Genomic DNA, 22191 nt, shown 5'->3' with positions numbered 1-22191 from the left:
GGGTGGGGAGTTGGGGGAGTTGGGAGGTGGGGGGGTGGGGAGTTGGGGGAGGGGAGGTGGGGGGGTGGGGAGTTGGGAGGTGGGGGAGGGGAGTTGGGGGAGAGGGAGGTGAGGTGGGGGAGGGGAGTTGGGAGGTGGAGGTGGGGAGTTGGGAGGTGGGGGAGAGGGAGGTGAGGTGGGGGAGGGGAGTTGGGAGGTGGAGGTGGGGAGTTGGGAGGTGGGGGAGAGGGAGGTGAGGTGGGGGAGTTGGGAGGTGGGGGGGTGGGGGAGTTGGGAGGTGGGGGGGTGGGGGAGTTGGGAGGTGGGGGGTGGGGGAGTTGGGAGGTGGGGGAGAGGGAGGTGAGGTGGGGGAGAGGGAGGTGAGGTGGAGGTGGGGAGGTGAGGGAGGTGGGGGAGAGGGAGGTGAGGTGGAGGTGGGGGAGGGGAGGTGGAGGTGGGGAGGTGGGGGAGGGGAGTTGGGAGGTGGGGGAGGGGAGTTGGGAGGTGGGGGGGTGGGGAGTTGGGAGGTGGGGGGGGGGTGGGGAGTTGGGGGAGGGGTTCCGACTGATTAATTACCCTTCCCCACTCATTGAGTGGCAGCTGCCACCTGACACGCACGGCGTGCTGACGTCAATGCGACAGCGTGTTGCTGGTGCGGTGAAGGACGCGCGGGACATGTGCTGGCGGAGCTGGATCTGGACGCTACTGCTGGCGGCAGGCCTGGGCCTGGGACCGGGACCCGGAGCCAGAGCTAACAGAGGTTGGTGACAGTGGCTTTGCTGCGGACTCTCGGGCCCCAGCTCACTGACAGCTGCTGCAGGCACCGTGCGCTCATTCTACTGGCTGGCTATATGCTGGTAACCATGGAGATGGCAGTTTTGCTGCTTATGTGACTGCTGTTGCTGCCAATCAAACGGCAATGCAGGTCCGAATAAGGGGTTAATGGATGAGTGGAAGGGGAGAGACAGGAAGATGTGGAGGTGGGTTGGTGTTGGAGGGATAGCCATTGGGACTGAGGGTTAGGGAGGGGTTTAGGAATGGAGGAAGGAGAATGAGTTGGAAATTGGGGGTTGTCTTGGGCAAAGATGTGGGATGAGTTGGGGACTATGTGGTGATGTATTTCGTGAGGGCTTCTGCTGGGGGAAGGGGGGTGGGGTGGGGTGTGAGAAGGCAGGATGGGGGAATGTTTGGAGTGGGGCTGGTTTGTGAATGGAGAGGGATTGTGTTGTGGGGACAGGGTATGGTGGGGGTAAAACAGGCAGGTGGCAGGAGTGGGTGAGGGGTTGTAATATTGGGGGAAGGTCAGTGGCTGAGATATTGAGGGTAGGGCATGAGTGAGGGGAGTAGTGTATTTCTGGATGGTGTAGTGGGTACAAGTAGGGGTGAGGAATGGGTATTGTTACAGCCAGGTGATAAAGGTGTCTAGGGGGTTCCCTCTCAGACTTTGCCTGGTTTGACCGTAACAGGGTTTACTTTTTTAAAACACTGTTGTTTAAGCTTCCCCTAAGTGAATCTTTGTTCATTACTCTGTTATTGTAATGGCAAAGAAATCAACCACACAGGTTTTCTTAGATTTAAACAAGAAAGGTGTAAGGTTATTAACCTTAAAACTCTAATTTGGTTAAAACTACTAGAAATACGTGGCACGACCACACTAGCATGCATACATGATAAACGCACAAATAGAGTCAGAAAAGGAGAAAGAATAAAGGGGATAGGTTTGAAGCAATAGCTGGAGTTCATTTACTGTTTGTGGATTAGATGTACAGTTTTTGATTGCAGTTAAATCTTGCAGTTCTCGGGGCTCAGTGCACACTTTCACTTGTCTAGCTGCAGGGGTCGTCTCTGTTGAGGTATAAGTGGCTTCAGTGGATCCCCCTGGAACTTCGTGAGAGAGGGAGAGATGTTCCTTCTCTGTTGTCTTCAAATTGCAGTTTGTTTTCCAATTGTTCTGTCAACACAATTTAAAACTCCAAGTTGGCCAGCAGGTTAGTCATGTGACTAGCCCCTTATTTGGAACAACCGCTCCTGCGGTTTGTGGATTTCAGCTCTTGGTGTGGGGGTGCACTGATGTCTCTTACACAGACAAGATGTGGATCACTGTTGCCCAGACCAATCTCTGTTAATCGAATCAGTGAGTAGTTCCCAGTGTCTCTTTTTTTCAACTGCCTTTTAGAATGCAAAATGAGCAGTCATGTTTCAGTGGTCTTTTAAACCAAACCACTTTCAGTCCAGCAACTGTTTAAAATTAATGTTTCATATGACAATTAATATGACAAAATTAATATGTCTCATTTTGGAAGGTGTGGTTTTCATGACGGTTTGGTATTGTGAGTAGAGAATGATATGACTTATTGGTGATATTGAGGAAGTGTTGAGGGGGAGGGAGGGGAAGTATGTTTCGGGAATGGAATGGCTGTGGTATTGGGGTTAAGGGAAAGATAAACCTGTGAGTGAGAGAGACAGATGTATGGGGAGTGCAAGAGTTGGGCTGTTGGGTGGGGTGTGGCCTATGGGTGGAATGTGGTGGGAGAAAAGGAGGTGATATGGGTGGTTAACAAAAGGAGCAGATAGAGAGTTGGTGAGAATGGTGGGGGTGTGAAAGCGTGGGTGGGAAGAGAATGTATCTCATAGGAAAGCAAAATAAGTGATGAGTTCCATGGATAGTGCTGAAATAGCTGTTAATGAAAATGGAAGAGATGTAGCAGTCTTAGACTTGTCAGATGGGTAGGAAGGCACGGTGGTTTGTGAATGAGGAGACAAGTGACTTAACTTTATATTTCATGAGGTGGGTAAATTGTTAGAATCAACTCTGAGGGACAGGATAAACTGCCATTTAGAAAGGCACGAATTAATTAGGGAGTCAGCATGGATTTGTTAGGGGAAGGTCATGTCTTACTAACTTGATTGAATTTTTTGAGGAAATAACAGGGAGGCTTAATGAGGATAGTGCAGTGGATGTGGTCCACATGGATTTTAGTAAGGCATTTGACAAGGTTTCACATGGCAGACTGGTCAGTAAAATGAAAACCCATGGGATACAGGGGAATGTGGCAGGTTGGCTCCAGAATTGGTTCAGGGACAGGAAACAAAGGGTAGTAGTAGTCGATGGATGTTTTTGTGAATGGAAAGCGGTTTCCAGTGGTGTTCCACAGGGCTCAGTGTTGGGTCCCTTGATGTTTGTGGTATATATTAATGATTTGGACTTAAATGTGGGAGGCATGATTGGGAAATTTTCTGATGACACACAAATTGGCTGTGTAGTTAATAGTGAAGAGGATAGCTGTAGACTCCAGAATGATATCAATGGTTTGGTTGAGCGGGAAAATGGCAAATGGAATTCAATCCAGAGAAGTGTGAGGTAATGCGCTTGGGGAGGGCAAATAAAGCGAGGGAATACACAATAAACGGGAGGATATTGAGACGGGCAGGAGAAGTGAAAGACCTTGGAGTGCTTGTCCACAGGTCTCTGAAGATGGCAGGACAGGTAGATAGAGTGGAGAAGCAGGCATATGGATTGCTTTCCTTTATTGGCTGAGGTATAGAATACAAAAGCAGGGATGTGATGTTGGAACTGTATAAAAAGCTGGTTAGGCCACATCTGGAATATTGCGTACTGTTCTGGTCACTACATTACAGAAAGGACATAATTGCTCTGGAGAGGGTGCAGAGGAGATTTACAAGAATGTTGCCAGGGCTTCAAGGTTGCAACTATGAGGAAAGATTGGATAGGCTACGGTTGTTATCGCTGGAACTGAAGAGGCTGAGGGGAGACTTAATTGAGGTGTACAAAATTATGAGGGGCCTAGATAGAGTGGACAGGAAGGACCTGTTTCCCCTGGCGGGGAGGTCAGTTACCAGGGGACACAGAATTAAGGTGATTGGTAGAAGGATTTAGAGGGGCCATGTGGGAAAACGTTTTCACCCAGAGGGTGGTGGGTGTCCAGAATTCACTACCAGCAATGGTGGTGGAGGCAGAAACCCTCAATTCTTTTAAAATATACCTGGACATGTACCTGAAGTGCTGTAACCTGCAAGGCTGTGGACCAGGTGCTGGAAGGTGGGATTAGATTCGGTGGCTAGTTTTTTTTTCTGGCAGCAATGGACACGATGGGCTGAATGGCCTCCTTCTGTGCCGTAATTGTTCTATGGTTCTATGAGGAACTCCACCTGTTGTCAGTAGTTTGTTATATTGCTGTGGTACGATTGTGTATTTTATTTCTGCCTGTGGTTATTTTGTAGGTGATGGGAAATGCAGTGAGGATGAATTCCTGTGTCTGAATGGGCACTGTGTTTCTGTAGTGATGCTGTGCAATGGAAGAGATGACTGCCATGACCAGAGTGATGAACGGAACTGTCCTGTATCAGGATGTGGACCTCATGAATTTCAGTGCAGCAACTCCACTGTCTGCATCTCCAAATACCAGCTGTGTGACGGTAACTCTAACTGTGCATCGGGGGCTGATGAATCTGATGACCTTTGTAAGGAAAGAGCAGTGCAACCTGGAAGTTGTGGGGAGTTGGAGTTCCAGTGTGGTTCAGGCCAGTGCATTGATCTTGCATCAGCTTGTGACAACTTTCATGATTGCAGTGACGGCAGTGATGAGGTCAACTGTAGTAAGTATGGAGCTGTGTGCACGAGCTTTAATGTATTGTAATTTTACGTAGAATTTACAATATGGAAATAGGCCATTTGGCCCAACTATTCTCTGCCGATGTTTATGCTGCATAGGAGCCTTCTCCCACCCTACTTCATCAAAGCAAATATAATTCCATTATTTAGAAAGGATGAGCGAGAGAAACCAGAAAATTACAGACTTGTTAGTCGAACCAGCTGTGGTGAAGTTATTGGCATCTATCGTTAAGGATAGAGTCACTCAGCAGTTAGAGAACTTTGAGCTAATTAGAGAGAACCAATATTGATTTGTAAAGAATAGGTCATGTCTAACAAACAAAACTGAATTTTTTGAGGAAGTAACTAAAATAGACGAGAAATATCTGTGGATGTAGTTTATATGGACTTCCAGAAGGCATTCAATTGGGTTCCATATAAGGGCCAGTTAGTTAAAATTAAAACTTATTGAACTGAAGGCAATTTATTGATTTGGTTAGATGGCAAAAGTATGGATAATTATTATGTACTTGAATTTGAAGGAAGTGACTAGTAATGTCCCATAAGGATTTGTGCTGGAGTTTCAATTATTCATTATATTTATTAATGTCTTGGATAATGTATATCCAAATTTTTTGTTGACGTAACGATTGGTAGTATAGTATATTGGTAGTAGATGGGAGCATAAAGGTACAAAGAGACATTGATAGTTTAAGTGAGTGAGCAAAACTGTGGCAAATGGATTAAAACCTAAGTAAGTGTAAAATTCGCCTCTTTGGACCAAAAAAGGATAGACGCAAGTATTTAAATGTTGAAAAGTTAGTAAAACTGGAGGTCCCAAGAGATTGTGGTGGTCAGGTACAAAAATTAATCAAAAAGCCTAATGGAATATTAGCCTTTATAACTGGAGGACTGGGATATAAAGGGAGGAAGTTTTTCTACAGCTATACAAAGTGCTGGTTAAACCACATCGGGAGTATTGTGTACAGGGCACCACACCTGATAAAGGATGTGATTATATTGATCTTGGGAAGGAGTACAGTGAAGATTCACCAGAATATTACCGGGGTTCCAAGGATTGATTATGAAGAGAGCTTACATAAATATAGATGGCTAATGGGTGATTTGATTGAGATTTTTAGGATTTTGAAAGGAATTGATAAAGTAGATAGAGAGAAACATTTTCAGCTGGTGTGGGAGTCTGGGTCAAGGGAACATAACCTTCAAATCAGAGTCTGGCCATTCAGAAGAGAAGATGGGAAATATTTCTCCATGCAAAGGATGGTTGAAGTATGGAAAACTCTCCTATTAAAAGAAGTAGATGCCAGGTATTTTAATGAATTTAAAGCTAAGGTCGATAAATATTGCCGGCCAAGGTTGTTTGTGTATGGAGCCAAGGTAGGTAGTCAGAGTTAAAATGAAGATCAGCTATGATCTCATTGAATGGTTGATCAGGCTGAATGGCTACTTCCTGTTCCTGCATAACCCTCTATTCCTTTCTCCTTCATGTACTCATCTAGCTTCCTCTTAAAGACGTCTGTTATTCTCCTGACCATTCTATTCGGCATCAAGTTCTATATTCTAACCATTCTCTGGCAAAGACGTTTTTCCTGAATTCTTTCTTGGATTTATTGGTGACTATCTTATAGTTATGTCCTCCAGTTTTGAGCACTCCCCAAGTGGAAACATCTCTGTGCCTACTCTTCATAATTTTAAAGAGCTCTATTAGGTTACACCTCAGACTTCTTTTTTGTAAATGAAAAAAAAATGAAGTAAACTTAGAAAACCATTTCTGATCTAAAGTTTCTGTCTACAATACACCAGTGCAATGAGTGACTTGGAGCTCTGAAACAGTCTCTGGGTATCGGTTAATTTACAGATGGACTGATGGTGTTTGGATGGAGCAGTTTATAAAAAGCTGGAACTCCACTGCTGCCCTATCAATCTACTGATGTACCATTGGTCCCTGCTATTTTAACTGCCCACTTGCCCCATTTCTAAGGGGTGGGCAGGGTTAACATCGACCCTTCTATATTTCAAAATATGTCTTAATGGTGCAAAGATCTTGGCATCAACACCAACAACTTGAATTTATATAGCACTCCTCACATACAACAAGACATTGAGCATGGGGAGAGAGGTGGGGAATGGAGGGGATGGGATGAGGGATGGAAGGTACAGTAAAAGAGGAAGGCTTTGAGAAGATTTTTGAATTTGGTGGAGAAAACTGGAATTTGAGTTCCAGAAAGGAAAGGCACAGTGGCTGAGTGATGATAGGCATTGAGAGTGAAGGGCAAGGAAGAGTTTTAGGGGAACTGAGAGTGTGCGCAGGGCAGGAAAACAGGTGGGGTGGGGCCAGGGATAGAGTTAAATCATGGATGAGAATTCTGAAGTTGCCATTGAGTTGCAAGAGGACCGTTTGGAGAGTTGATGTGGGTGGGCTAGTTAGAATTGCTCTGGAGATGGTTATTTAGCTGATGTGGCATAGGCTAGGGCATTGGCAGCAGAAGTGGAGAGATAGGGAAGAGGGGACAGTGCTGCAAATGAAAAATTTATTCAGAGGGGAGGGCACTGAGCTTTGGCTCGAGCAGAACACCATGATTTCACACCTCTCAGTTACAGATGGGGTAGGTTGATGGACTTGCTGCCTCAAGTCCAAGAGCATGTCCTCAGCCTTTTATGTACCGCTAATATTCTGCATGGTTTATTTGGACTGATACAAGTGTTCAATGTTGCAGAAGCTCCCATGTTCCAGGTGTACACATGGAGCCAGGTTACAATACTGACCCCCTTCATCTTATCTCCCGCCAAAGGACAGATTGACAGGATTACATTACATTGCATTACCCACTTTATATAAGCATTGCAGGTATAAGATTTCCTATATGAAGCTCTTTTTATGTTTAATTTTTTGTTTGGCAGATCGGAATGAGTGTTTGGAGGCAAATGGAAAGTGTTCTGATTATTGCTGGGATCTGCCTTTAGGTTATGAGTGTGCTTGTCCAACTGGATTGGAGCTGATAAATCATTTCATTTGTAAAGGTGAGTTTGCATATAGCTGATTGAAAGTATGCTACTAACTCTTAGTGGTGCATGGAGTTTATCTTTTGAGAGGGGAAAAAAAATAATCAAGATTATTTTGGGTGAGCATTACCTGATAAAGGGGAGATAGGAACAGGGAGAGTGAAAGTGTTGAGCTTTCACAGCCCTGCTGTGTAATAGAAAGATTTAAAACGAAACTGGGTGAATTGTCAATAAAATGCTGGGCATACAGGAACATTGGTCTCTAAGTGCGGGGAACCTGAAGCACTAAGTACTGATATACAATTCTGATAAATTACGTTACATGATTTCTGATCAAGTTTTTAGGGGGCTTTCTATAAATGGGGCAGTTCTGGTAACTGATTCATAATAAAAACAGGAAATGCTGGAAATACTCAGCAGGTCTGGCAGCATCTGTGGAGAGAGAAGCAGAGTTAACATTTCAGGTCAGTGACCCTTCTTCAGAACTGGCAAATATTAGAAATGTAAATGGTTATAAGCAAGTAAAGTGGGGGTGGGGCAAGAGATAACAAAGGAGAAGGTGTAGATAGGACAAGGTCACAGAATAGCTGACCAGAGTCGTGGAGCAAAGGCAAACAACTGATTCTAACTGATTCATAATGTTTGTTTGGCAGTCTGAAGCTGAGCATTCACATTGGGAAGTTCCTGATTCCACTGAGCAAGTAGGGGAGAGGACAATTAGTGACTGAGGCACTTGTTATCTAAACTCAGGATGTGGATGTTGCTGGCAAGGCTGGCATTTGTTGCCCATCCCTCATTGCCCTTGAGAAGCTGGTGGTGGGCCACAGAATATGTGATGAAGGTGCTCCCACAGTGTTGGCTGGGAGTTCCAGAATTTTGACCCAGGGACTCTGGGTGGCTATACTAAACCTTATTGCCAGAGACTGCAGGACAGTCTGTTTGGTATCATCCTAACCCTGCGAGGGAGATAAATGGAGAATGGGAAAAAGGAGGGGAATAAAATAAACATTTAGAGGAAATGAAATGTGCAACGCCAAATTGTTGTAACTAATTGTCAAAGTAACGCTGGATTGGCCCAGAGACCTGTGAGGTGTCTCGGGCTGGAATTGCAATACTAGTCAGACAGTTGATTGGTGGCAGCAACCTGTTAGGCCATTGTTTTACTGCACTTCAATTCAAAGCTCTAGTCTTCACCATCTGTCCCACTGACCTCTACCTGCCAGAGCATCATTCACCATCTGCACCATGAATCAGTAATGATCAATCAGCACTTGTCCTGTGCCTCTTTCTGAGGCACCTTTTAATGCAACAGGAGTAGATGCAGTTTTCTATTCCCACGCCATTTGAATCAGGATTTGTGTACTCCTCCAGTCTGCGCATACAGTATGCACAGTGAGCATTTTTGGCCTTTGGAAAGCCAAATGCAGACTAGATGATTGCTTTGCCAAAAGTCTCCATCCTGTCCATTAGCATGACCCTGAACTCCCAATGTTTTGTTACATCAATTCTGTACCATTCTTGTTCTGACCTTTCTGTATTGGGTTTCCAGCACTGTTCCATCTGTGCTGAACACCATTTCAGTGATCAATATCCTATTTCCCTTCTTGGGTGCTGTGCACCTCTCATTCAGGCCACCTCCTTGACCATAATATCTCACATGGCCTCTCTACTCCTGTCAGTCACATTTAAGACCATCTCTGATCAATTCCTTGTATCACTCGACACCCACATCTTCCTTCCCCTTCCCAACCCTGTGTCCACTGTGTACACTCCTGGAAAAAAAACTCTTCCAATTCAGTTTCGGTTTCAAAATCCCAACTGTTCAGCCTTTGACTCTCCATTTACTATGACATTTCTGTGGCTACTGATCTCCAAACCCTCACCTCCACCATTGCTGACCTAGTCCCTATTAAAACCATTCTCTCTCTCACTCTGGCTGTTCTGCCAGTCCAGTCATCATCTCCACTCCCTCAAGTCTAAGGAACACAGACATGAATGGATATGGCAAACAACTGATTTAGCCATTCACAGCCAAATTTGGCTAGACCACGTAAAGCACTATCGGACTTTGCTCTCATCTGCCAGAACTGCTTACTATTCCACGACCATCCTGGAATGCAAGATAATCCCTGGCTTCTTCACTGCAAACTGTCTTAAAGTCCCCTCCTATGTGCCCACACCTCCAACAAGTCAGTTTTTGTCACTAAGATCGAGACCATCCAGTCAGCTGCATCTGCCACTTCCCTCCGTTCCCCTAGCCCACCAGCCCAAACTTCCTCTGAGGATCGCCCTATGTGCCCTGAACTTGCTTCTCTATCTCCCTTCATGCCCTCTTTGACCTTATCTTGTCCTAGAGACCAACCTCCTGCTCCCTCAACCCAGTTATCACTAAACTGCTGACCACCCAATTTCCTTTCCTGGCTCCCACTTCAGCTGATATTGTGGATTGTTATCTCTCCTCAGGTACCATGCCCCTGTGCTCCAAATCTGCTATCATCACCCCTCTTTTTTTTAAAAAAAACCTTCATCTCACCATCCTTTAACTGCCACCCCACCTCCAACCTCTCTTTCCTCTCCTAATCCTTGAATATGTTGTTGCCTTCTAAATGCATGCTCATGTTTCCTGGAACTCCATGTTTGAATCCCACCAATCAGGTTTCCATCCCTGCCACAGTACTGAAACAGCTTTTATCAAAGTCACAAATGACATCCTATGTGACTGTGATGAAAGTAAACTATCCCTCTTCGTCTTTCTCAACCTGTCTGCAGCCTTTGACACAGTTCACCACACCATCCTGCTCCAATGCTTCGCCACTGTTGTCCAGCTGGGTGGGACTGCACTTGTCTTATCTATCTAGTCGTAGCCAGAGAATCATCTGCAATGGGTTCTCTTCCCACTTTAGCACCATTAGTTCTGATGTCCCCCAAGCATCTATTCTTGGCCCCTTCCTATTTCTCATCTGTGTGCTGGCCCTCAGCGATGTCATCTGAAAACACATCAGTTTCCACGTGTACACTTACAACATACTCTCTCAACCCCTCCATTGTCTGTAAATTCTCAGATTGCTTGTCTGACATCCAGTACTAGTTGAGTAAAAACCTCATCCAACTAATATTTGTTAGACGGGAGCTGTTGTTTTCTATCTCCACCACAAACTTTGTTCCCTAGCCATTGACTCCATCCCTCTTTCTGGTATCTGTCTGAGGCTGAACCAAACTGTTCGTGACGGCCTATTTCTGCCTCCGAAATGTTGCCCGACTCCGCCCCTGCCTCAACTCTTCCACTGTTGAACCCTGATCTGTGCCTTTGTTACCTCTAAACTTGATTAGTCCAATGCACTGCTGACCAGGCTCCTTTGTTCCACCCTCCATTAACTAAAGGTCATCCAAACTCTGCTACCTGCGTCCTAACTGGTACCAAGTCCTGTTGACCCATCACTCTTATGCTACTAACCTACATTCTACATTTGCTGTCAGTTAAATGATGCCTGTTAAAATTCTTATCCTTGTTTTCAAATCTCCCCATGGTCGCACCCTCCCTTCCTCTAATCTCCTCCAGCTCCACAACACTTTGAGATATCTGTGCTGCTTCAATTCTGAATTCAGTTCAGCCTTCAGCTGACAAGGACTTAAGCTCTGGAAATCCCTCCCTAAACCTCTTCTCTCCTCTCTTCTTTTAAGACGCTCCTTAAAACCTACCTCTTTGAACAAGCTCATCGGCCCTAATATCTCCTTATGTGGCTCAATGTCAAATTTTGTTTAATGCTTCTGTGAAGCACCTTGGGATGCTTTACCACGTTAAAGGCGCACAAATATAAGTTGTTATAAAAACAGAAAATGCTGGAAATACTCCACAGTTCTGTCAGCATCTGTGAAGAGAGAAACAGAGTTAATGTTTCAGGTCTTTTCAGGTAACCTTTCATTGGAACAAATTGTTGTCCAAACATTGACTTTTTCAACTTCTAACCTTAGCTTCACTTTTCACTTTGCCCTCTTCTATATTGAAGTGGATTTACTTGCCTTTCGTCTTTCTAATCCCTTTGCCCAGCCTGACTGGAGTGACCTTTGTATATTATCCATAAGCACTTGTCTTTTGCAAGTTCTTTTCTGCAGGCTCTTAACCCAAAGATTATGGTAACATTCTTCTCCATTGCAACCAGTCCTTCTTGCTCCCTGGGTTTATTAAAGCCCTTTTAATTCCAGCTGGTTTGAAGCAGCATATACTGAGTACTGTTGATTTGTAGTACAGTATGATCAGTTAGCTATGAGTTGGTATTTGCAAAAGAGTATCCATGTTTGGAGTCAAAATAATAATGCAAAGCACCATAAGGTAAGTGGAAAGGTAAGCTGTTCGGAGGACACAGAGGCTGCAGAGAGATATAGACAGGTTAAGTGAGTGGGCAACAAGATGGCAGATGGAGTATAATGTAGGGAAGTGTGAAGTTATTCACTTTGGTCGGAAGAATAGAAAAGCGGAAGAATTTTTAAAAGGTGTGAAACTTCTAAGTGTTGATATTCAAAGAGACTAGGGTGTGCTGGTACAAGGAATGCAGAAAGTTAGCATGCAGGTACAACAAGCAATTAGGAAGGCAAATGGCATGTTGGCCTTTATTGCAAGGGGATCGGAGTTCAGGAATAAGGAAGTATTGCTACAATTGTACAGGGTTTTCGTGAGACCGTATCTGAAGTATTGTGTGTAGTTTTGGTCTCCACATTTAAGAAAGGGTATACTTCCACTGGAGGCAGTGGAGTGAAGGTTCACGAGATTGGTCCCTGGGGAAAAAGGGGTTGTCCTATGATGAGAGATTAAGTAAATTAGGTCTGTATTCTCTAGAGTTAAGAAGAATGAGAGGTGATATCAGTGAAACATATAAGATTCTAAAGGGGCTGGATAGGGTGGACACGGAGAGATTATTTCTGCTGATTGGGGAATCTAAAACATGGGGGACACAGTCTCAGGATAAGGGGCTGATCATTTAGGACTGAGCTGAGGAGAAATTATTTCACTCAAAAGGGTTGTGAATCTTTTGAATTCTCCACCCCAGAGGGTTGTGGATGCTCCATCATCGAATACATTTAAGGCTGGGATAGATAGATTTTTGGTGTCTCATGGAATCAAGGGATAGGACGAGTGGGCAGGAAAGTAGAGTTGAATCGTAAGATCATCCATGATCGTTTGGAATGCCGGAGCAGGCTCAATGGGCCATATGGTCTACTCCTGCTCCTAATTCTTCCTTGTATAAGGAAGCAATCCAACCTAATTCCCCATCCCAAGATAAGGTCATGTGTCCTGTCACCAACTATCACTGCTAACCAACACTGCTCCAGATCTTTGAGTGTAACATGACAATGCTGCCATCACCTTCACTGTATAAACAAGTGTGCGCTCATGCAAGCATACACCAATGAATAAATTAGAAATGCTTTCATTGATCTGGAGTTAATTCAGTAATGTGCTATGTTCCTACTCAGATGTGGATGATTGTAGAAACTCTGATGTGTGTGACCAAATTTGTGTTGACCTACATGGATCATACTCGTGTGAATGTTACCAGGGATATCAGAAGGACCCACACACTGGCACTTGCCGAGCTACAGGTAGGTTGTTATTGTACAAGGTATCCTTTTAAACTTTGGTCACCTTGTAATGTAAAGACTACTGATTTCACATGTTAAAAACAGGTTGTGGTTTGATGATCAGTTCTTTGGTCTTTATTAACAAGAAGCAAAACACTGCAGCTGCTGGAAATCTGAAGCATAAACCGAAAATGCAGCCTCGAGTGAGAGAGAGAGAGTAGACGTATTAAGTCTTTGTCACAAGCTTGATCATTTATTGACTGATCTCTTATTCCTTCAGTCTTGTTGATTATTCCATTTTAGTGCGAAAGATGAGGCAGAAGCATTTGCAACAAACTTCAGCCAGAAGTGCCGAGTTGATGATCCATTTCGGCCTCCTCTTGAAGTCCCCAGCATCACAGATGCCAGACTTCAGCCAATTTGATTCACTCTGTGTGATATCAAGAAACAACTGAAGGCACTGGATACTGCTAAGGCTATGGGTCCTGACAATATTCCGGCAATAGTACTGAAGACCTGTGCTCCAGAACTTGCCGCACCCCTAGCCAAGCTGTTCCAGTACATCTACAACACTGGCATCTACCGGCAATGTGGAAAATTGCCCAGGTATGTCCTGTACACAGAAAGCAGGGCAAGTCCAACCCAGCCAATTACCGCCCCATTGGTCTACTCTCAATCATCAGTAAAGTGATGGAAGGTGTCATCAACAGTGCCATCAAGCAGCACTTGCTTAGCAATAACCTGTTCAGTGACGCTCAGTTTGGGTTCCGCCAGGGCCACTCAACTCCTGACCTCATTACAGCCTTGGTTCAAACATGGACAAAAGAGCTGAACTCAAGAGGTGAGGCGAGAGTGACTGTCCTTGACATCAAGGCAGCATTTGACCGAGTATGGCATCAAGGAGCCTTAGCAAAACTGAAGTCAATGGGAATCGGGGGAAACTCTCCGCTGGTTGGAGTCATACCTAACGCAAAGGAAGATGGTTGTGGTTGTTGGAGATCAATCATCTGAACTCCAGGACATCACTGCAGGAGTTCTTCAGGGTAGTGTCCGAGGCCCAACCATCTTCAGCTGCTTCATCAGTGACCTTCCTTCATTCATAAGGTCAGAAGTGGGGATGTTCACTGATGATTGCACAATGGTCAGCATTATTCGCAACTCCTCAGATACTGAAGCAGTCTGTGTAGAAATGCAGCAAGACCTGGACAATATCCAGGCTTGGGCGGATAATTGGCAAGTAACATTCGCGCCACACAAGTGCCAGGCAATGACCATCTCCAACAAGAGAGATTCTAACCATCTTCCCTTGACATTCAATGACATTATCATTGTTAAATCCCCCACTGTCAACATCCTAGGGGCTACCGTTGACCAGAATCTGAACTGGAGTAGCCATATAAATACCGTAGCTGCAGGAGCAGGTCAGAGGCTGGGTATCCTGTGGTGAGTAACTCATCTGACTCCCCAAAGCTTGTCCACCATCTACAAGGCACAAGTCAGGAGTGTGATGGAATACCCTCCACTTGCCTGGATGGGTGCAGCTCCAACAACACTCAAGAAGCTCGACACCATCCAGGACAAAGCAGCCAACTGGATTGGCACCCCATCCACAAATATTCATTCCGTCCACCACCGACGCAGTGGCAGCAGTGTGTACCATCTACAAGATGCACTGCAGCAACACACCAAGGCTCCTTAGACAGCACCCCTTCCAAACCCATGACCTCTACCAACTAGAAGAACAAGGGCAGCAAATGCATGGGAACACCGCCACCTGCAAGTTCCCCTCCAAGTCACACAACATCCTGAAACTCTCTTCCTAACAGCACTGTGGGTGTACCTACCTTGTATGGACTACAGTGGTTCAAGAAGGCAGCTCACCACTACCTTGTCAAGGGCAATTAGGGATGGGAAATAATGCTGGCCTAGCCAGCGACGCCCACATCCCTTGAATGATTAAAAAATAAAATTGTTTATGATGCAGTTAGATATGATTTAAATGAGTATGACCCTAATTTGTAATTTTTTTGAGAATTTGTTTGAATATTGTGCTACTTTTGCAAGGGCTCCAAGTGTCAGTTTTTAAAATCTGGCTTTGTTTAAATGAAACTCAAACTAGATTAAAAATAATCTGTTTCTTTGCCTCTCTTAGGATATTGCATTACTGCTGGTAGGTGAAGAGGAATCATGATATTTAAGGCATCATGAATGTGTACGGCAGGCTCAGTGGACTAGCTGGTCTTTTCCTGTCCATTTTCTGTTTGCTGATTCTGATTTTGTGCATACTGGGATAGGGAGGAGAAGTTGACCTTTTTCCTGTCTTGAAGGTGCCAGGAGATGGTTCCAAAAGGACGGCCTTTTGACACCTCACCAAACAAGCTATTCTTATTGTCTGTTAGCAGCCACTCAACTGCGGAAGGCATTCCATCAAATTCTGTACTTTTCAAGATGGATCAGTGGATAGTTATCAAGAGTAGGAACTGTGATTGGCTTTTTTGTTCAATTAGTTATAGTATCCATTCTGTCACCCCCCCCCCCCCCCCCCCCAAATAATATAGAACAATCTGGCTCAGTACCAAGTAAGGCAGTTTCTAAAAATTAGAAATTAATTAAACATTAGATAGCCCCCCGGGGAACTGGAATGCTACTGTTTTTGGGGATGTTACATTGCTAGCATTAGAGCTCCAGGTTTGGTTTTGTGAGTGATTAGCTCCCTTTCTATACTCATTGAGTTTCTGTTGACAGCGTAGCTTTGTGAGGAGGTGCTGAGTGGGAGGACTGATGATATAGGCAGAAATATGCTGAACAGACAATGGGTGCTGTGGAGATGAGAGTTGGAGAAAAGGGGGTAATGCAGATTATTGAATCCAATTTCTATTTCCTATTCACTAGGAGAAGAGCCATTCATAATTGTCACAAATCATGGTGACATCAGGAGGATAAGCATTAATAGAATGGAACACTTGGAGTCAGCTGGCAGCTTGGACAATGCAAGAGCACTAAGTGTGGATATCTCCTCATCAACAATCTATTGGTCTGATGAAACGCGTCGTGGAATTTTCAGGTAAACTGACTGATTTCCCTTGACATTGGTCACAAACAGTCTGAGAACCAGAGTACAGTTGTGTTGGTGTCATCCTGAGTCAGCGAATGGAACATTTGCAGAGCATGGGCCACACAATTTTAAAAAAATGAAGATTACTGAACCTAGGCAGTAATGGTGCCAGGTGCATAATGAACTCTGCTGGCAGCTACTTTGGAAATCTCCCCTCCCCAGATCTGACTTCCAAGCAGAAAGTTATATTTGGGAGGGAAGAAATATTTGTACGCCCAATGATTGACAGCAAGACTGGCTATTTGCAGACTGTTGCACTCTCCCTATCTTCTATTGAAGAGAGAATGAAGTGGAGGGCTTATGCAGAATCCCAGGTGTCGCAGTATCTGATTGACTCAGATTGATCCAGTTGGCACTTATTCCAGTCTGCCACCTATATCTGGCAATTGGTGTCAATTACAAATGGCCTCTTAAACCATAGTAAGCAATTCAAACGGCTGTTCACCCCTCTCATTCTTTACTATCCTGGTTATTCCCTATTTTTGTCACAAATTCAAGGCTTTGTTTTACAATCAGGTTTAAAATTTCAGTTTAAGGTTTAAAACGCCCTCTGACTGTGATCAGAGCTGCCTGTACTAGCTCCTTGCTGTCCAACACTACATTGTCCAGGATCTTGGCTGACAGGAACACCATGATACATCATATCCAAGTTACAATTGTATGATTAATATAACTAAATTTCAAAAAATTGTTTCGTTCAACTCTGCAATTAGGGTAGTGAGTCGAACCATGTGTCATAGTTTCTCACTATAAATGTTAATATAGTAATGTTGCATTCCTGATCAAGGTAGTTAGTCCACACATGATTATTGTGATAAAAACAAGAAATGCTGGAAATACTCAGATGAAGGGTCACTGACCCGAAACATTAACTCTGCTTCTCTCTCCACAGGTGCTGAGTGTTTCCAGCACTTACTGTTTTTGTTATACGTTTTCACTCCTTGCAGTTTTCATTTGTTGTTTTTTGTTCTGATATTGCTTTTCTCCTTTCTCCTCCATGCCTCCTTAGAATGTGCCCATTCCTTGACTGATGGAAATGTAGTGAATGGCTGCAGGGCCCATATTAGTGCAGTCCTTTAATCTCCCACTGTGGTTAGTGCTCTGAACTTGTTTCTCTAGTGCCCCATCACCTCGCTGCTTTCAGAGTGTCAACGATGCCCAAATTTTGGAAAAATAAAGTCCAAGTTCCCTAAGGGTATTGAGGGTCATGGAACCAAGATGGGTAAATGGAATTAAGATACAAATCAGCCATGATCTAATTGAGTGGTGGAACAGGCTTGAGAGGCTGATTGGCCTCTTCTTCCCAAGCCTGTCACCTTGTCCCCTCTTTAAAAAAAAAAGTGCTGCAATTGCTCAATATTAATGTATTCTGTGAATTAGCTAAGGATATAATATTCTAGCTTCGTTTGCATTTGTCATTATATATGATTCATGCCCTAACTTAGAGTGTCTAACATTTTACCTGCAGGAGACCAGTAGACCAGAACAGAAGAGACATCAGGCAGATTATAGGAGATGTGCAGAGTCCTGGTGGAATCGCTGTGGACTGGATCTATAGTCACATCTACTGGACTGACTCTGGAGCCAGGACTTTATCTCTTGCTACTCTGGATGGATTGAAAAAGAAGACGCTATTCAGTGGCAATCTAATGGAACCTGTAGCTATAGCAGTTGACCCAGACTCCGGGTATGCCTAATGGCTTCTGATCAGCAGCATTTCCTGTTTAATCTAATAATAATCCATTTTATAATTAGAGAGAAATTTTAGCAGAATGGTTATAACCAGATCAAATTGGAACTATGCAGTTAGTTACTCCAAGTAAATATTTAATTCAAAGCTCTACCAGCTCATCACAGTTACCTGAAAATTGCAGTGATTAGGGCTCAAGATCAGGAGTAGTTGTTGTTGATTTTTTTTTTCCCTCTCCCTAACTTGCATTTCTCCTATTCCCACCCTTGCTGCTCTTGCCTTAACCATCTAAACCATCAATGCTGTATAAACACATTCCACTCAACATGCACATAATGTTAGAGACTGGAGGCATTGCTGAATGTCCAGCTCCTCTTCTCCCTTCACCTCACTTGCTTCCAATCTAAACTGTGAATCACTAATTATAAAATCATGTGGTTAGACTTACCTTAAAAAGACTTGCAGCTGATAATGGAAGGTTAAGTCTTGCACTGAGCTCCTTCTAATAATGTAATCTCTTAATTCCTGAGATTAGCTTTCAAGGGCTCCTCGAAGTCAATTCCATTTTTAATCAATCACTCTATCAACACTTGCACAACAAAGCATGTTTTATCAGTTCTGTTGCAGATCAGCACTTATTGCATTAATCACTCTTAACGCATAACACTCTAATTGAAGTGTTTAAAATAATAAAAGGGTTCGGTAGAGTATGAAATTTAGGAACAGGAGGATGACCTCCTAAAGCCTGTTCCGCCATTTAATTAAATCATGGTTGGTCTGTATCTCAACTCAATTTACCTACCTTTGCTTCAGATCTCTGGATAACCTTATTTCACAAATATATATCAATCTAAATTTTGAATTTTTCGATTGATGCATCCTTGTCCCCCCACTGCCCAGCCCCAGTAGATTTTTGAGGGAGATTTCCAGATTTTCACTACCCTTTGTGTGAAAAATCACTTCCTGACATCGTCCCTAAATGGCCTCGATTGGATTTAAATTTTATGTGTCCTTGTTTTGGATTCCCCACTAGGGGAAATAGTTTCTTTCCATCTACCTTTTAATCATCTTAAACAACTCAATCAGGTCATCCCTTAATCTTCTATATTCAAGGGAACTCAAGCCTAGCATATCCGACCTGTTCTTTTAATCTAAGTCTTTTAGCCCTGATGTCATTCTGGTGCACCTGTGCTGCATCCCCTCCAAGGCCAATATGTGCTTCCTGAGGTGCAGTGCCCAGAACTGAATCTCGTACTTCAGATTCTGTCTAGCCAGAGCTTTATGCAGTTGTAGTGTAACTTCCATCACTTTACATTCCAGCCCCTTTGAGATAAAAGCCAATGTTTCATTAGCCTTTAAAATTATTTTTTGAACCTGTCCACTGGCTTTTATAGCTTTCTATAGCTGGTTTACTAAAGAAGTTGAAGCGCTTGTCAAGAGGAAGAAGAAGGCTTATGTTAGGATGAGACGTGAAGGCTCAGTTAGGGCGCTTGAGAGTTACAAGCTAGCCAGGAAGGATCTAAAGGGAGAGCTAAGAAGAGCAAGGAGAGGACACGAGAAGTCATTGGCGGATAGGATCAGGGAAAACCCTAAGGCTTTCTATAGGTATATCAGGAATAAAAGAATGACTAGAGTTAGATTAGGGCCAATCAAGGATAGTAGTGGGAAGTTGTGTGTGGAATCAGAGGAGATAGGGGAAGCGTTAAATGAATATTTTGCGTCAGTATTTACAGTAGAGAAAGAAAATGTTGTCGAGGAGAATACTGAGATTCAGGCTACTAGGCTTGATGGGATTGAGGTTCACAAGGAGGAGGTGTTATCAATTTTGGAAAGTGTGAAAATAGATAAGTCCCCTGGGCCAGATGGGATTTATCCTGGGATTCTCTGGGAAGCTAGGGAGGAGATTGCAGAGCCTTTGTCCTTGATCTTTATGTCGTCATTGTCGACAGGAATAGTGCCGGAAGACTGGAGGATAGCAAATGTTGTCCCCTTGTTCAAGAAGGGGAGTAGAGACAGCCCTGGTAATTATAGACCTGTGAGCCTTACTTCGGTTGTGGGTAAAATGTTGGAAAAGGTTATAAGAGACAGGATTTATAATCATCTTGAAAAGAATAAGTTCATTAGCGATAGTCAGCACGGTTTTGTGACGGGTAGGTCGTGCCTCGCAAACCTTATTGAGTTTTTCGAGAAGGTGACCAAACAGGTGGATGAGGGTAAAGCAGTGGATGTGGTGTATATGGATTTCAGTAAGGCGTTTGATAAGGTTCCCCTCAGTAGGCTATTGCAGAAAATACGGAAGTATGGGGTTGAAGGTGATTTAGAGCTTTGGATCAGAAATTGGCTAGCTGAAAGAAGACAGAGGGTGGTGGTTGATGGCAAATGTTCATCCTGGAGTTTAGTTACTAGTGGTGTACCGCAAGGATCTGTTTTGGGGCCACTGCTGTTTGTCATTTTTATAAATGACCTGGAAGAGGGTGTAGAAGGGTGGGTTAGTAAATTTGCGGATGACACGAAGGTCGGTGGAGTTGTGGATAGTGCCGAAGGATGTTGTAGGGTACAGAGGGACATAGATAGGCTGCAGAGCTGGGCTGAGAGATGGCAAATGGAGTTTAATGCGGAAAAGTGTGAGGTGATTCACTTTGGAAGGAGTAACAGGAATGCAGAGTACTGGGCTAATGGGAAGATTCTTGGTAGTGTAGATGAACAGAGAGATCTTGGTGTCCAGGTACATAAATCCCTGAAGGTTGCTACCCAGGTTAATAGGGCTGTTAAGAAGGCATATGGTGTGTTAGCTTTTATTAGTAGGGGGATTGAGTTTCGGAGCCACGAGGTCATGCTGCAGCTGTACAAAACTCTGGTGAGGCCGCACCTGGAGTATTGCGTGCAGTTCTGGTCACCGCATTGTAGGAAGGATGTGGAAGCTTTGGAAAGGGTGCAGAGGAGATTTACTTGGATGTTGCCTGGTCTGGAGGGAAGGTCTTACGAGGAAAGGCTGAGGGACTTGAGGTTGTTTTCGTTGGAGAGAAGGAGGAGGAGAGGTGACTTAATAGAGACATATAAGATAATCAGAGGGTTAGATAGGGTGGATAGTGAGAGTCTTTTTCCTCGGATGGTGATGGCAAACACGAGGGGACATAGCTTCAAGTTGAGGGGTGATAGATATAGGACAGATGTCAGAGGTAGTTTCTTTACTCAGAGAGTAGTAGGGGCGTGGAACGCCCTGCCTGCAGCAGTAGTAGACTCGCCAACTTTAAGGGCATTTAAGTGGTCATTGGATAGACATATGGATGAAAATGGAATAGTGTAGGTCAGATGGTTTCACAGGTCGGCGCAACATCGAGGGCCGAAGGGCCTGTACTGCGCTGTAATGTTCTAATTCTAATTCTATTCAGACCTCAATATCTGCTCTTCCACAGTTCCTAACTTAGTATTCAGAAAATACTCTGATGTACCTTTCTTGGGTCCAAAGTGGATGACCTCACGCTTTCCCATATTGAACTCCATCTGTCACAGTTTTATTCACTTAATTAATCTTATGATGTCCCTTTGTAACTTTCTGTTCCCATCTACACTACTTCCTGAGCCACCGAACATGGTGTCATCATCAAACTTGGATATATGGCTCTCTATTCCTTTGTCTAAGTCATTTATAAATAAAATGAAAAGCTGAGATCCTGGTACAGATCCCTAGGGAATGCCACTCCAAACATCCTGACAATTGGAGTATGTAACAATTATTCCTCCCCACTGTCTCCTACCTTCTAACTAATTCTTATCCATGTCAATAAATTGCATCCAATTCCATATGCTTTCATTTTAACTAACAGTCTCTTATATGGAACCTTGTAATACCTCTCTTCTGGAAGTTCATATGAACAACATCCATAGATACTCCCTTATCCACCAAGTTAATTTCTCTTCAAAAAGTTCAACTATGTTTTTTTTAGTCAAGCTGGTTCCTCTGATCAACTCACATTTGTCAAATGTGCAGTCTTTCTGTGCCTAATTCAGATTCTAGTATCTTCCTCCTTCACCACCACCACCTGCATCCCCCCCCCCCCCCCCCCCCCCCACCCACTGGACTAATAGGTCTATAATTTCCTGGTTTCCCTCTCCCACCCTTCTTAAATAATGGAGTGACATTGGTAAATTTCCAGTCCAGTGGGATTCCTGAATCAAGAAAGCTTTAGAAGA

The 22191-nt window shown here is 44.0% G+C and overlaps 1 protein-coding gene across 3 annotated transcripts in view; it reads left to right on the top strand.

Annotated features, from left to right (window-relative positions):
- The first annotated feature begins 636 nt into the window (after window positions 1-636).
- LOC137351814 (very low-density lipoprotein receptor-like) overlaps window positions 637-22191 on the top strand; it is an 83007-nt gene continuing 61452 nt past the window's right edge. For all 3 annotated transcript variants that reach the window (XM_068016675.1, XM_068016674.1, XM_068016676.1), the window contains exons 1-6: window positions 637-739; window positions 4222-4596; window positions 7514-7633; window positions 13088-13213; window positions 16085-16256; window positions 17776-17994. In XM_068016675.1, coding sequence (XP_067872776.1) covers window positions 655-739; window positions 4222-4596; window positions 7514-7633; window positions 13088-13213; window positions 16085-16256; window positions 17776-17994 — 1097 coding nt within the window. In that variant the 5' untranslated portion in view covers window positions 637-654. The remainder of the gene's footprint in view (window positions 740-4221; window positions 4597-7513; window positions 7634-13087; window positions 13214-16084; window positions 16257-17775; window positions 17995-22191) is intronic.

This window comes from Heterodontus francisci, chromosome 36 (assembly GCF_036365525.1).
Source record: "Heterodontus francisci isolate sHetFra1 chromosome 36, sHetFra1.hap1, whole genome shotgun sequence".
Taxonomy (NCBI): domain Eukaryota; kingdom Metazoa; phylum Chordata; class Chondrichthyes; order Heterodontiformes; family Heterodontidae; genus Heterodontus; species Heterodontus francisci.
The sequence above is the reverse complement of the archived record's forward strand: the minus strand, read 5'-3'. Positions and strand labels throughout refer to the sequence as shown.